The 14289-nt window shown below is 41.5% G+C and overlaps 1 protein-coding gene across 2 annotated transcripts in view; it reads left to right on the top strand.

Annotated features, from left to right (window-relative positions):
• LOC121276584 (SH3 domain-binding protein 5-like) overlaps positions 1–14289 on the top strand; it is an 82508-nt gene that overhangs the window by 59878 nt on the left and 8341 nt on the right. For both annotated transcript variants that reach the window (XM_041185167.1, XM_041185166.1), the window contains 3 exons: positions 4522–4652; positions 5091–5133; positions 10159–10378. In XM_041185167.1, the coding sequence (XP_041041101.1) occupies positions 4522–4652; positions 5091–5133; positions 10159–10378 (394 nt within the window). The remainder of the gene's footprint in view (positions 1–4521; positions 4653–5090; positions 5134–10158; positions 10379–14289) is intronic.

The following is a 14289-nucleotide window of genomic DNA, read 5'->3' as shown; positions in this document are numbered from 1 at the left end:
TTCTGCCCTGAGTTAATATCAAGCCTTGCATTATTCAAGGTTCAGAGTGAACCTTTGAGTGCTTGTCCAGAGATCACTGAAGGTGATGCTACAGACAGGAATGGGGGGTTAAATTTAAACAGCCCTGATTTCTCATCTCACTACCCATCCATGAACAGAATGGTGTTTTTGAGTTTTGATTTTCCCCTTTTGTAAGCAGTGATTTATCGACCCCAACCCTTCAGTTTTGGAGTGATCCAATCCTATATCAATAACTCCACAACAAACTCGAGATAGGGTAAAAACCAGAAGTTTAATTTATTTCACACACACTAAACGCAGGAAGGGGGTTCGCAATATCCACCCGTTTTTGCATTCACACAATAAAAGAAGGATAAGGGAAAGAAAGGGGTTTAGGACAAAGACCACTGACAAAATAAGAATAATGGTTTCATGTGAATCCAGAATCAAAAAATCCCTTCAGAGGTTAGCAGACTGAAACTGTTGCAGGATGATCCGCTTCTCCAGAAGTAATGACTTCCACGATGGAAGAAGGCACATAAAGGTGAATTAGTCTTGTAGGCACAGATACAGAAGTTCAGATGTCCCAGTGGTACACAGTGTAGAAGAAGGCCAGGTAATTTAAAACCTGGTTCAGTTGCTGCTCTGTTGATGGAAAATGGCAGACTGCCTGGGTTCAGTTCCACATACCAATATTACAGGATCTAGCAGCTTGGGGGAGGTCATGTGACATACCTCCCACTACTTCTCCTGGGTTTTGGACAAAGGATGTATTTTCCAGGTCTGAAATCTTGACATGTTTAACAGAGGTGTTCAGAGTCCCTTTGTCCTCCCAGACACCCTGTTTCTGGTGGTCAGAATTCTGCTTTGGAAATGTAAAGAGCCTTTGTGTAGTTCTGGGGGTAGGGGGTGGGCATTAGTGCTTTTTTGGAGATAACGAGCCTCTGCTGGATGGGACAGTAACAAGTCAGGTAGATGCTTGAGAAGGCATATGGTATACTTCCTTTTATTGGCTGAACCATAGCGTCTGTCATAGAGCATAAGAACTGGGACATTATGCTAGAACTGTACAGAACACTAGTTAGATGGCAGCTAGAATACTGCACACAGTTCTGGTCACTGCATCACAAAAAGGGTGTGATTGCACTGGAGAGGGTACAGAGGAGATTTATGAGGATGTTACCATGCAGAAATGGAGAATTATAGACTTGAGGAAAAATTGGGTAGCCTGAGGTGTTTACTTTGTAAAAGAGGAGGCTGAGGGAAGATTTAATTGAGATGTATAAAATTATGAGGGGCCTAGATAAACTGGATAGGAAGAATCTATTTCCATTAGCAAAGAGGTTAATAACAATGGGGCATAGGAGCTCACTGCCTGGAAGTCTGGTAGAGGCAGAAACCCTCATCGTATTTTTAAAAAAACCACTTGGATGTACACTTGAGGCGCTGTAACCTCCAGGGTGAGAGACGAAGGAGCTGGATAACCCTCTTTCAGCCAGCATGGATAATATGGACCAAATGGCCTTCTTCTGTGCTGTAAATGTTTCTATGCAGTACATTTTGATAAAGATCCTGTAAGCTGGTTGCCACCAGCACTGGCTCTGTGAAATATAACACTTCCTCAGTTGAACCCCGAGTTATTGCTGTCTTCAGTGTAAAAGCAACTGCTGCTGAAACACCCTTGTGTTAGTATTGGTCCAACTCTAGGACTGCTGCTCAACTTCAATTATCTTACAGCATAGAACATGGCCATTCAGCCCATTATACCTATACCTTCTGTTTACAAGAGCTATCCAATGAGTTCCCCTGCTCTTTCCTCATAGCCCTGCTGATCCTTCCTTTTCAAGTATTTACCCAATTCCTTTTTGAAAGTTGCTATTAAAGTTGCCTCCTCAGCCCTTTCAGTTAAAGCATTTCGGGTTGTAGCAACTTGCTGCGTTTAAAAAAAAACTTCTCTTCTGATTGTTCTGCTAATTATCTTAAATCATTGTCCTCTGACTAATGACTTTTCTGCCACTGGAAACAGTTTCTCCTTATCTACCCTATCAAAACCCTTAATAAATTTGAACAAATCTGTTAAATGTCCTCATAGCCTTCTTTGTGCTAAAGAGAACAAGCTCTGCTGTGCTAGGTTCCTTGCTCTCTTACCACCACACTTCCTCATTTAGAGCTGCAGATTGCTACAGTCTGAGCTGAAAACCTCTCATTGGCTGCAGCTGTTGTCAGGAAGTTACATGTTTATTCCCTGCAAACTGATGATCTGGAATTTCCATTTGCCCAATCTATTCCTGTAACTTTCTGGAAATCTTTGCACTGTGAGGCAAGGATGAGAAATCCTGCAGTCAGTGCCAGGGAGGTGGCAATCTGTGGCAAGTACCCCTGTGTAATTGTAAAAAAAAAAGCATTTTGTGATGTTCTTAAATCCCTCTGGGTATTGTAGTGTTTTATTTGTCACTGGGCTTGACTATAAAATAGAAAATCCCCATTTTGTAACTATAATGACTCCAACTACAGTTACTGGGGAGGAATTTCACCCTTTTAGTTTTGTTTTGCCACCTTCTGCGTAAATAGTCGTCCACTTGTGGACATTTGGCTTCTTGTACCAAGTGATAGACTATTGAAGTTCTGAGCATTATAGTTTAAAAGTAGATTGTTGTGTCTGCACTTTAGACAATTCATTTCCTACCAATGTGAAATGGAAAAGCAGAAACCAGTTGCACATCTTGAGTGAGTCGCTTTAGTTATTCCTTATTTTTGCCGTTGAATTCTAATTCAATCTTAGGCTTTTTAAAAGTGCTATTATGGCAGTCCACACAGTGTAGCATGGCAGATGAATTTGTTTCTCCCCAAATTTAGTTATAAATTCAAGTGGAGCTTTGTGCAATCCCAAATGGTGTCTGGTGTTGATGGAGCTACCTATAGGTCAAGTCCCTTGTCAGATCTTTAATCACTGACTGGTTTAAAAAAAACACATTTGCAGATATATATGACTTGAAAATGTAAACCAGTTAAAAGAAATAGTGACTGTTGGTGCCTACATGTATTTTCAAAATCCAATCTAAGGGCTGAATTCTAACGTCCAGGGGAGACAGGTTCAGGTGTTGGTGGTGGGGAGAGGTTGGTTAAAGACTCAAAGTGGCATCAGGTTGGGAATCTGACAAGACCCTGCCCACTTCTGGGTTTAACCTGGATACCTTTGCCAGTGACTGGGGAGCTGTTGAGGAAGTGATTCCATTTTAAAAGAGGGACTTAATTGTAAAATTAACCTAGCTTTCTGGCTTTAACAGCCAGCGCGCAGGTTTCTTAAGCTGTGTGGAGCTTGCCGAGGTGATGGAGGTGAGGGCACAGTGGGAGTTCTTCAGTGAAACTGATGGGCTGAAAAGCCTTCAAACAGTGAAACTGAAGAGCTGCAGTCATGGCCAGGTGAGAGGCTGGGGCTCACAGCAAGTGTGCTTTCACTGCTCGAGAGGTAAATCCCAACTTCTTGGAAGTCAGTTCACCTGTCATGTGTTCACCATGAACTTCACTTCTCTGCTGTCATCCTTCACCACGGCATGGGGAGCAGCTCTGCCTTGCACCTCTGAGGAACAAGAGGAGCAACACCAACTCCTTTCTAACCCACATACTGCTCCACAGGACAGAGGGGATGGACGTAGATTTCCAGCTCCAAGGAAGCGATACCCAATCACAGATTCTGCAGGCAGAGGATCAGCTCTCCTGTTGTGTGAGCACTAGTGCCTCATGAGGCTTAGGCTTTCAAGTAAAGTCATGGGTGATATCTGCAGCCTCCTGGTGCAAGACCTCCTTCCCACTGGTGCAGGTGGGCACCCATTGCCCGTGGCAAGGTGGCTATCGCTGGAACCCCCTTCCGCCCCTACCAGCACCCCAGGTCGTTGCCTCTCCCTGCAGTTCTTTGCTTTCTCCTCCTGCAAAGAGAGAAAGCAGAGAGTTGAGAGTGTGAGAAATGGCTTGTGTGGAGAGGAGGGAAAAACAACACTTGTGAAGGGTGACTGAGGCATGTGTGTGCAGTTCAGCAACTCTGACCCCTGCCAGGGTCCCTTGAACTAGACACCGTTCCTTTGACAGATTTGGCCCATCATCCTGCCCACCCTTCTGGTCAGGAAACCAGGTGGTAAACCTGTGGCTGAGTTGAAGAGTCACTGCAAAGCCTGCTAATGAATGAAAAGGAACTCCTGACCCATTACCAGTCTCCCTCAATGTGTGAATCTGTAAGAATGAAATCTCACCTTAATTATTCAGAATTAAATAGATTTCACAGGGCAGGGTGTGAGATGTGTGACTGAGCAGTTGGACAATGAAAGCTGTGAGATTTCTGCAGTTATAAGGCAATAAAATTGAAACAAACTATGAATAGTAGACTAAGGTCAGGTGGACCTTCTGATGCTGAACCTCGCGAAGTGTGCTTTATTGTTTTAAAGGCCATCATTTTTTTAAAGGCCATCATTACATGTTCATGACGTTTGAGTAGAGCTGTCACCTATCATTATTTCTCTGTCCCAGGTCATGGAAGCAGAACAGACCAAGACGAGGAGTGAACTGTTACACAAAGACACAGCTATGAAGTACAACGCAGCAATGAGCAGGATGAAGCAATTGGAGAAGAAACTAAAACGAGCCATAAATAAATCCAAGTGAGTGATTTCCAATAAAACTGTGCACCCTGCTCCCCATCCTTCACACCCTCACCTGCTTTGAGATGCCCTGAGGTTGTGATAGGCACTGCATCAATGCCAGTTCTTTCTTTTGTATCTCTTGCGAAGAAAAGTTAGCAGCTCATTCAAAAAGACAGTATTGTCTTTGGTTTTGACCTTGTGTTATATTCCTGATAGCCAGTTGGTGAAGGATAAAACCATAGCTGATCTTTACTCGGTTTGGATTCGTTCACAATGTGAGACATTACACAAGCATATACTTCTTAACTCAGCACACCACAGAATCAGAGTGTTCCTTCATATGTGCTCAAGTAACAACCCAAGTCAATAACCTCCACCTTTATATAGTTAACCATAATTGATATAGAATTGAATTTTACAGCCATTTGTAATATGTGTATTTTCTCTCTTGTTTAGACCTTATTTTGAACTCAAAGGAAAATATTACCTGCAGCTGGAGGTGAGCATTTTCTTGAAATTCTCTGTGCTATAGTTGGGATCCAGTGCTTGTATTACTGCGGATATGGGAGAAACCCAGTATGAATTGTTGACCAACCATAAGTGTTACAATTGCCTTACACATGTGCATTTTAGTCGAGAATGCCTTGCACATACCCAATATAGGTAAATGTGTTTCACACATGTATATTCAGTAGCCAAGGAAGCAGCGATGGCGATCAAAAACGCTGGAAACACTCTGATTTTCTTGTGATTTAACTACTAACTGCACCAAAAAGGCAAAGTTCACATGAATAGGCCATGCAAATATAAATATTGAAATCACATGGCCAATAATCATACCTATTATCATTTATTCTTTACCAATCAGAAATGCGGTTAGCTACATCTGGATTCCCAGCTGTCCTTGTGGCCAGTAGCTAATATATTGGACAACACTGGTCTAGCATAATACTAATGAAAGGTTGGTTATTTTATTACCCTGATCGTTAGTTTATGGAGTTATTTATCACCATCAGTCCCTCTACAAGCAGGCTAGATAATGGTGAGAGTTGAGGTGCTGAGGCTAGTGCTGACTGAGCAGTCATTGGTCCTTAGCAGTGTGTCCAGACACTGTAATCAGGTGTTTTTTTTTGGGGTGGGGATAGGTTTTTCTCCTGAACCCCACTCTCTGTATTTATATTTTTTCTGCTCTCCAGGGTTCCCATTTCTGCTCAGTAGCTAACTATCCCTCCTGGAAGTGAGCACTAGGTGAGGATGCGGCCTGGTGGTGATGCGTCTATTAAAGGGCTACTGGAGTCCTAGAACTGGATCTGAGCAAGTAGTCAATAGCAGCAAGGAGGCAAAGGGAAGGGAATTAATAGAAAGGGAAAAATAAGTTGCCCTATTTTAATGCGTCTCCCTCATCTGTTCCAAAGGGTTTGCTGTTGGTGATTCCTAACACTGATCTGAGGTTACAGTTTTAAGTACATCATCCTTACTTCTACACTATAGTTCCTCAAGAAATAACAACTCAAATCCCAGCCTACAAGCTACTTGCAGTTAAAGCAATGTTCAAATCTACAGAATTATTAATGCAGAATGGGTTTCTGGTACACTTGGAATAACATGATAATTTGATATTCTATTTAATTTTGTTTACAATTTAAATTAGTTTGTTGATTTGCCAAATATTGAAGTGCTTGTTGTATAATTCCATGGTTGTGTTGCAAGCGTACCAAATGCTTTGATTCATACTAGCTGCTGAATTTTGTTATATAGGTTCACCTCTCAGTTAATGCACCATTGAGGAGTGATAGTGGAAAGCACTTCTTCATAAAAAGGATAGTGAAAATCTGGAACACTCTCCCCCAAAAAGGCTGTGGAGGCCAGGAGTCAATTTGACCTTTCGAGACTTGAGTTAGATAGATTTATCTTTGGTAAGGGTATTAGACCATAAGACCGTAAGACATAGGAGCAGAAATTAGGCCATTCGGCCCATCGAATCTGCTCCGCCATTCAATCATGGCTGATAAGTTTCTCAACCCCATTCTCCCGCCTTCTCCCCGTAACCTTTGATCCCCTTACCAATCAAGAACCTATCTATCTCGGTCTTAAATACACTCAATGACCTGGCCTCCACAGCCTTCTGTGGCAATGAATTCCATAGATTCACCACTCTCTGGCTAAAGAAATTTCTCCTCATCTCTGTTCTAAAAGGTCTTCCCTTTGCTCTGAGGCTGTGCCCTCAGGTCCTAGTCTCTCCTACTAATGGAAACATCTTCCCCACGTCCACTCTATCCAGGCCTTAAAGTATTCTGTAAGTTTCTATCAGATCCCCTCTCATCCTTCTAAACTCCATCGAGTATAGACCCAGAGTCCTCAAACGTTCCTCATATGTTAAGCCTTTCATTCTTGGGATCGTTCTCGTGAACCTCCTCTGGACCCTCTCCAGGGCCCGCACATCCTTCCTGAGATACGGGGCCCAAAATTGCTCACAATATTTTAAATGTGATCTGATCAGAGCCTTATAAAGCCTCAGCAGCACATCCCTGCTTTTATATTCTAGTCCTCTCGAAATAAATGCCAACATTGCATTTGCCTTCCTAACTACCGACTCAACCTGCAAGTTAATCTTAAGAGAATCCTGGACTAGGACTCCCAAGTCCCTTTGCACTCCAGATTTCTGAATTCTCTCCCCATTTATAAAATAGTCAATGCCTCTATTCTTCCTACCAAAGTGCATGATCTCACACTTCCCCACGTTGTATTCCATCTGCCACTGCTTTCCCCATTCGCCTAACCTGTCCAAATCCTTCTGCAGCCTCCCCGCTTCCTCAATACTCAATGTCCCTCTACCTATCTTTGTATCATCTGCAAACTTAGCCAGGATGTCCTCAGTTCCTTCATCTAGATCATTAATGTATAAAGTGAAAAGTTGTGGTCCCAACACTGACCCCTGCGGAACTCCACTAGTCACCAGCCGCCATCCTGAGAAGGACCCCCTTATCTCCACTCTCTGCCTCCTGCCAGACAGCCAATCTTCTATCCATGCTAGTACCTTGCCTCTAACACCATGGGCTCTTATCTTACTGAGCAGCCTCCTGTGCAGCACCTTGTCAAAGGCCTTCTGGAAGTCCAAGTAGATAACATCCATTGGCTGTCCTTTGTCTAACCTACTCATTACCTCCTCAAAGAATTCTAACAGATTTGTCAGGCATGACCTCCCCTTGATGAAACCATGCTGACTTTGCCCTATTTTACCATGCACTTCCAAGTATTCTGAAATCTCATCCTTAATAATGTTCTCTAAAATCTTACCAATGACCAAGGTCAGGCTAACCAGCCTGTAATTTCCTGTCTTTTGCCTCACTCCCTTCTTAAACAGGAGGGTACATTAGCGATTTTCCAGTCCTGTGGGACCCTCCCTGACTCCAGTGATTCCTGAAAGATCACCACTAACGCCTCTACTATCTCTTCAGCTATCTCCTTCAGAACTCTGGGGTGTAATCCATCTGGCCTAGGTGATTTATCCACCTTCAGACCTTTCAGCTTTCCTAGCACCTTCTCCTTGGTAATAGCCACCATACTCACCTCTGCCCCCCGACTCTCTTGAACTTTGGGGATGTTAGTCGTGTCTTCCACCGTGAAGACTGACGCAAAGTACCTACTCAGTTCCTCTGCCATTTCTTTGTTCCCCACTATTACTTCTCCAGCATCATTTTCCAGCAGCCCAATGTCCACTTTTGCCTCTCTCTTACCCTTTATATATCTAAAAAAACCTCTTGCAATCTTCTTTTATATTACTGGCTAGTTTACCCTCATATTTAATCTTCTCCCTCCTTATTTCTTTTTTAGTTGTCCTTTCTTGGTCTTTGTAGGCTTCCCAATCCCCTGGTTTCCCACTGCTCTTCGCTGCATTGTATGCTTTCTCTTTAGCTTTTATGCTGTCCCGGACTTCCCTTGTCAGCCATGGTTGCCTCGTCCTCCCTTTAGTATGCTTCTTCTTCCTAGGGATGAATTTTTGCTGTGTCTCCCAAATTACTCCCAGAAACTCCTGCCATTGCTGTTCCACTGTCTTTCCTGCTAGGCTCATCTCCAAGTCAGTTCTGGCCAGCTCCTCCCTCATGCCTCTGTGGTTGCCTTTATTCAAGTGTAATACTGTTACATCTGATTCCAGCTTTTTCCTCTCAAGTTGCAGGATAAATTCTATCATATTATGGTCACTTCCTCCTAAGGGTTCCTTCACCTTAAGCTCCCTTATCAAATTTGCCTCATTACACATCATTAAATCTAGAATTGCCTGTTCCCTAGTGGGCTCCACCACAAGCTGCTCCAAAAAACCATCTCGTAGACATTCCACAAATTCCTTTTCTTGGGATCCACTACCAACCTGATTTTCCCAGTCTACCTGCATATTGAAATCCCCCATGATCGCTGTAACCTTGCCTTTCTTACACACCTTTTCTATCTCCTGGTGTATCTTGTGCCCCACATCCTGACTACTGTTCAGAGGCCTGTACATAACTCCCGTTATGGTTTTTTTACCTTTGCAGTTTCTCAACTCTACACACGCAGGTTCTACATCATCTGACCCTACATCATTTCTTGCAATCGATTTAATTTCATTTCTTACTAACAAAGCAACCCCACCCCCTCTGCCAACCTGCCTATCTTTTCGATAGGATGTATATCCTTGGATATTTAGCTCCCAGTCCTGATCCCCTTGCAGCCATGTCTCCGTGATGCCCACCACATCATACCTGCCAATTTCAATCTGCACCACAAGCTCATTTACTTTATTTCGTATACTGCGTGCATTCAGATACAACACCTTCAGTCCTGTATTTCCAGTCCCCTTTCTCATTGTCGTATTGAGGGATATGAAACAAAGTGGGAAAATGAAGCTGAGATGGGGATCAGCCGTGATCTGATTGAAAGGCAAGACAAAGCTTGAGGAGCTGGGTGGCCTACTCCTGATTCTACGTAAAATTAGTATCTGCAATTTCTCTATCAGAGATGGATGTATAAAAAAAAAAAACTGGGTTAGTGCAGTGACAAGTTAAAATCCTCAAATGTTAGAATTCCTTCATGAGCGCAGGGTGATGAGAAAGTAGAATTCGTTGCCACATGGGAGCGGCTGAAGCAGATAATATTGATACACTTAAGGAGAGAATTGATGCAAATGTGAGGGAGAAAGGAATAGAGGGATAAGATATCTGGTGGGAACAGATAATTAGAGCAGGAGAAGGTTTGTAAGGAGTATAAATACTGACAGAGTACAGTTGAGTTGAATGGCCTGTTTCGGTGCTGTAAGTTGTATGTTATGTGAATATTAAAATTTAGTCCTTGGAATAAATTTTGTCCATTTACCTCCAATATTGTGGTCTAAGAGATTGGGAGATTTTGACAGAAAGTGAACCTAGCCCCATAACTGTTCGATAATCAGGATCTGATGCTGATGCAGGATTTAACTAAACCTTTATCAAATTGTACACATTTTGGAAAATGTGATTGCATTTTAAGTCCTCTGCTTTTGATTTGATAGCAACTAAAGAAAAATGTAGATGAGCTACAGGCCAAGCTGTCAGCAGCCAAAGGGCAGTACAAAGCTGCCTTGAAGAACCTAGAGATGATCTCTGATGAGATTCATGAAAGGAGACGCTCCAATATGATGGGACCCAGGGGGAGAGGAGTTGGTGCTGAAGGAAATGAAAACTCTCTGGAAGATCTATCTAGTTTGAAGACTGAACCTGATGAATTGTCTAGTGAGTACTCCTTGTGCTAATAACATTGTACCATTACTTATTTGGAGTCTTTTTTATTAGTTACTTGTCATGTTTACTCACATGTCTGCTCCTCTTATGCAATCCCTGCCTTTCAGGTTGCCAATATGGAAGTTTCTAACCAACTTTTTATTTTGGTTTCTCTTCACCTTATCCTTGTTCAATTTTACAAGAATATGTAAAACAAACTAGGAGCTGCAGCTTCCTTCCTGTTACTACATTGGCCACGTTTTTTCTTGAAAGATTCCAAGAGAGTCTGAGTGTATTTTGCGGTTTGTTTAAGACAGTTAGCATTTTTCCAATACCTTACTTGTCAGTTTGGTTAATTATAGGACTACAGAGATTTTCCAGTTGTTAACAGAGATTGCAAGAAACCACAACTACCATAGATTTACTAAATGGGCCTGCAGGCATAATCACAATACTGAACTCCTTATGAACATACAAATTAGGAGCAAGAGTAGGTCCCTCAAGCCTGCTCCGCCTTTCAGCAAGATCATGGCTGATCTGATTATGGCCTCAACACTAGCTTATGAGTTGCATTCTTCTTAACTGACGATCATCAGTGATGCCATTAGTTCTCATATTAACAGGGCCAGTTGCAGAGTAGTCATTTAGCTGAGGAGATAGATATAAGGGAAGCTAAGACAGTCTGAAGTGTTAATCATGGCTCAGCACTATCAGTCTCACTGCTGTGTATTCAAGCCCCACTCCAGATAAAAGCACATAATCTAGGCTGACACCTTTGGTGCAGTACTGAGGGAATGTCACGTTGTCAGAGGCTGGGTATTTTGGATCAGATGGGATACTGAGGCCCCTTCTGCTCTCCAAGTAGATGGAAAAGACCCTGTGATGCTCCTTGAAATATCCTGGACAAAATCTGTCCCCCAACCAACATTTCTGAATCAGATTATCTAGTTATTTAACTCATTGAAATTTGTGGGACCTTGCTGTGCACAAGTTAACTACACAGCAATGTAAATATAGTTCGGAACTACTTCTATGGCTATAAAGCATTTTTGAATGTCTGAAGATTGAGAGAGATGCCACAGAGATGGGAATATTTGACATCTGTGAGAAGATAAATGGGGCCTCAGTTTAACATCTTGTCTGAAAGATAGCATCTCTGAAAATACAGCATTCCCAAATTTAGCGTTCTTTTTAAACACTGATGCTGAGCTTCTAATAAAGGTTCTTAAAGTTTATTCCAATTATCAGTTTTAAAAAATCTGCCATTTTTACAGGTTCAGGGCTTAACTTCAATGTGAAAGAAGGGAGAAAATTTTAAAATAAATTGAATCTCAAAATACTCAGGAAATCCAGAGAAAATCAAATATTTTAAAGATCTGTTTTTACGTTGAATGTCACCAACAAAGCAGAGGATTTACCAAAACAAAACGAGGACAATGTAATGGCCATCCTTTAATAATTTAGAGTTCATGGACACCATTTTATGGGGCTAACCAACAAGATCATATTAACCCCTTGATCCCTGTATTTAAAATAAGTTTTGAGCACTTGTTCAATCCCACACACTCACCTGCCACTGTGGTAGAGGATAATAAAAGTATTTGGGGGTTATACACAGGGAAAGAGTGGTAAACAAAGTGTTGGTGTGGGACATGAGTCAGAGTTTAAATATTCAAGAGACTATCAGAGTGGTAACTAAGTGCACTACTGACCTTGATCTGTAAAACAAGTGCATATTTATATAGTCTTTAATTCCAATGGGATGATTTTCTACTTTAATAGAGTGCACACTGAGCCACAGGAGATATGGGGAGATGGTGGCATAGTGGTAATGTCACTGGGCTAGTAATCCAGAAGCGCAGGCTTGTTCTGGGGACAAGGGATCAAATTCCACCACAGTTGGTGGTATTTGAATTTGAATGATGATGTGGAATTGAAAAGTTAATCTTAGTAATGGTGGCCATGAAACCTTTGTCCATTGTTGTAAAAACCCACCTGGGTCACTAATGTCCTTTTTAGGGAAGAAAATCTGCCATCCTCACCTGGTCTGGCCTACCAGATCCGCAGTAATGTGGTTGACTCTTGATTGCCCTCTGCAATGGAGTGGCAAGCCACTCAGTTCAAGGGTGGGCAACAAATGCTGGCCCTGCCCATGATAGAATAAAGAAAAGAAAGATATTATGAGGGGTGACTAATTGGATACAATGATTAGTTTAAATTTGAAAGAATAACAATGTGCTTTTAATCTGAATGTTAGACACAGAGGGCCACTTGTGACTTCATTCATCTGACTTCAGATAAATGCAGAGTATTGTGACTTGCTTTGAATTAGCTTCTGTAATACCAGATTTCTAAACACAGCTTCACAAATCATCTTTATCCAACTTTCACTTCTCATTTGTCTAAATAAAATGGCACTGATCATCATTCCCTTGTAAATTGCAGTATTCATTTAAAGATCTTAAAGAAGGTACTTTAATAAAGATAATAATGTGCTCTTTTGCATGAGGCTATATTGCATGAGGAATCTTGAAGGGTAATAAATTCAGCTTTATCTCAAATGCAGAGCAATGGCTTGTTAGTTGTTGCACACTCCCCTCTGAATTAAAAGCCTTGCTGAGAATCGAGTACCTAATCTATGCTGACACTCAATGCAGTACTGAGAGAGAAGAGGCTTTAAACCTAGGCCTCGTCTGCCTTTTCGGGTGGATATAATGGATTTTAGCATAATCCAGGAAAGGGTATTACTTCCTGGTGTTCTGGACAATATTTATCGCTCAACCAATATCATTTTGAAGACAAACACGTTATCTGGTTACAGCTGAGACCAACAGAAAAGTTTGTTGATTGCCCAGAGAATATTTTGAGGTAAATCGATGGCAGCAGCATTTCCCTCTTCGAAAACTTTTGATTGGCCTATAAAGACAAGATAGCCAATGTTATTCCACTGGTTTCCACCTGTGTTTCCTGCAGACTATAGACCAGAATTCCAGATTCATCACTGAATATTTTAAGTGGCCAGCACGATAAGAGTGAGAGCTGGTAAATTCAGTCACCTCAGCAGGAGAAGGAAATTATTTTAACACGGTTTTTGATTAAATCATTTAGTTGGAATAGTGATCATGTTTGACTTATATACTTCAACTCAATTGTAAAGCTCTTTGTCTCTTTTTACTCGTGCTTTGTGAGTTTGTCCAATCATTTGGAGAGAAAAATCCATTAGTTATGCATTTTATCCAAAAGGTTATTTCCTATTAAATATACTGTTAAAGCTAATGAATTGGTCTCCCCCAGAATAGATCTCTGGTAAATTCTAGGTAGTTATTTTAATTTGAAGGTTAGCACAAAGTTTATTTGTTGACAATGTCTCTCGAATAACTGACGGATGTAATAAACTATGGTCCTGCGATTTTCTTTCAAAGCCTAACGAGCAGGTTGTAATAGGCTAAAAAGACAACGTGATCAGATAAATTGGTTAGTCAGCCTATTTTAAATAATAAGCTTTGCAGCATTTGAGAACTTGGGGAATATTTGTCCTATTTCCAAGACTGCTTCTTGTGCAAAATATGTCATGGAAACTTCCTTAAAACTTAAGCCATTTAGTAGGAACTTCTCTTTACTGGGTTCTGTCTGAAAATGCCATTTATTTCAACACACTTATGCATGTCATCAAATTTATCCTGTATTACGTGAGAAACTTTGGCTCCATGAATCAGGTCTGCTTTATAATATGAGGCTTGATGACTCGAAAAAGTTGTTTGCAAATTACCTCACCATCTTGTGATGATAGCCACTCCCCTTCAAGTGGAATGTACCCTTTGGGAGGCGTATAAATTGAATGATGATTTCTGTTTTCCCTACTCTTTTCCTGCCCTTCACAGATCAATGAATCATTCAAAAAAGCTTTTCACATCTCAAAAGGA

This window comes from Carcharodon carcharias, chromosome 3 (assembly GCF_017639515.1).
Source record: "Carcharodon carcharias isolate sCarCar2 chromosome 3, sCarCar2.pri, whole genome shotgun sequence".
In the NCBI taxonomy this organism is placed as follows: Eukaryota; Metazoa; Chordata; class Chondrichthyes; order Lamniformes; family Lamnidae; genus Carcharodon; species Carcharodon carcharias.
The sequence above is the reverse complement of the archived record's forward strand: the minus strand, read 5'-3'. Positions and strand labels throughout refer to the sequence as shown.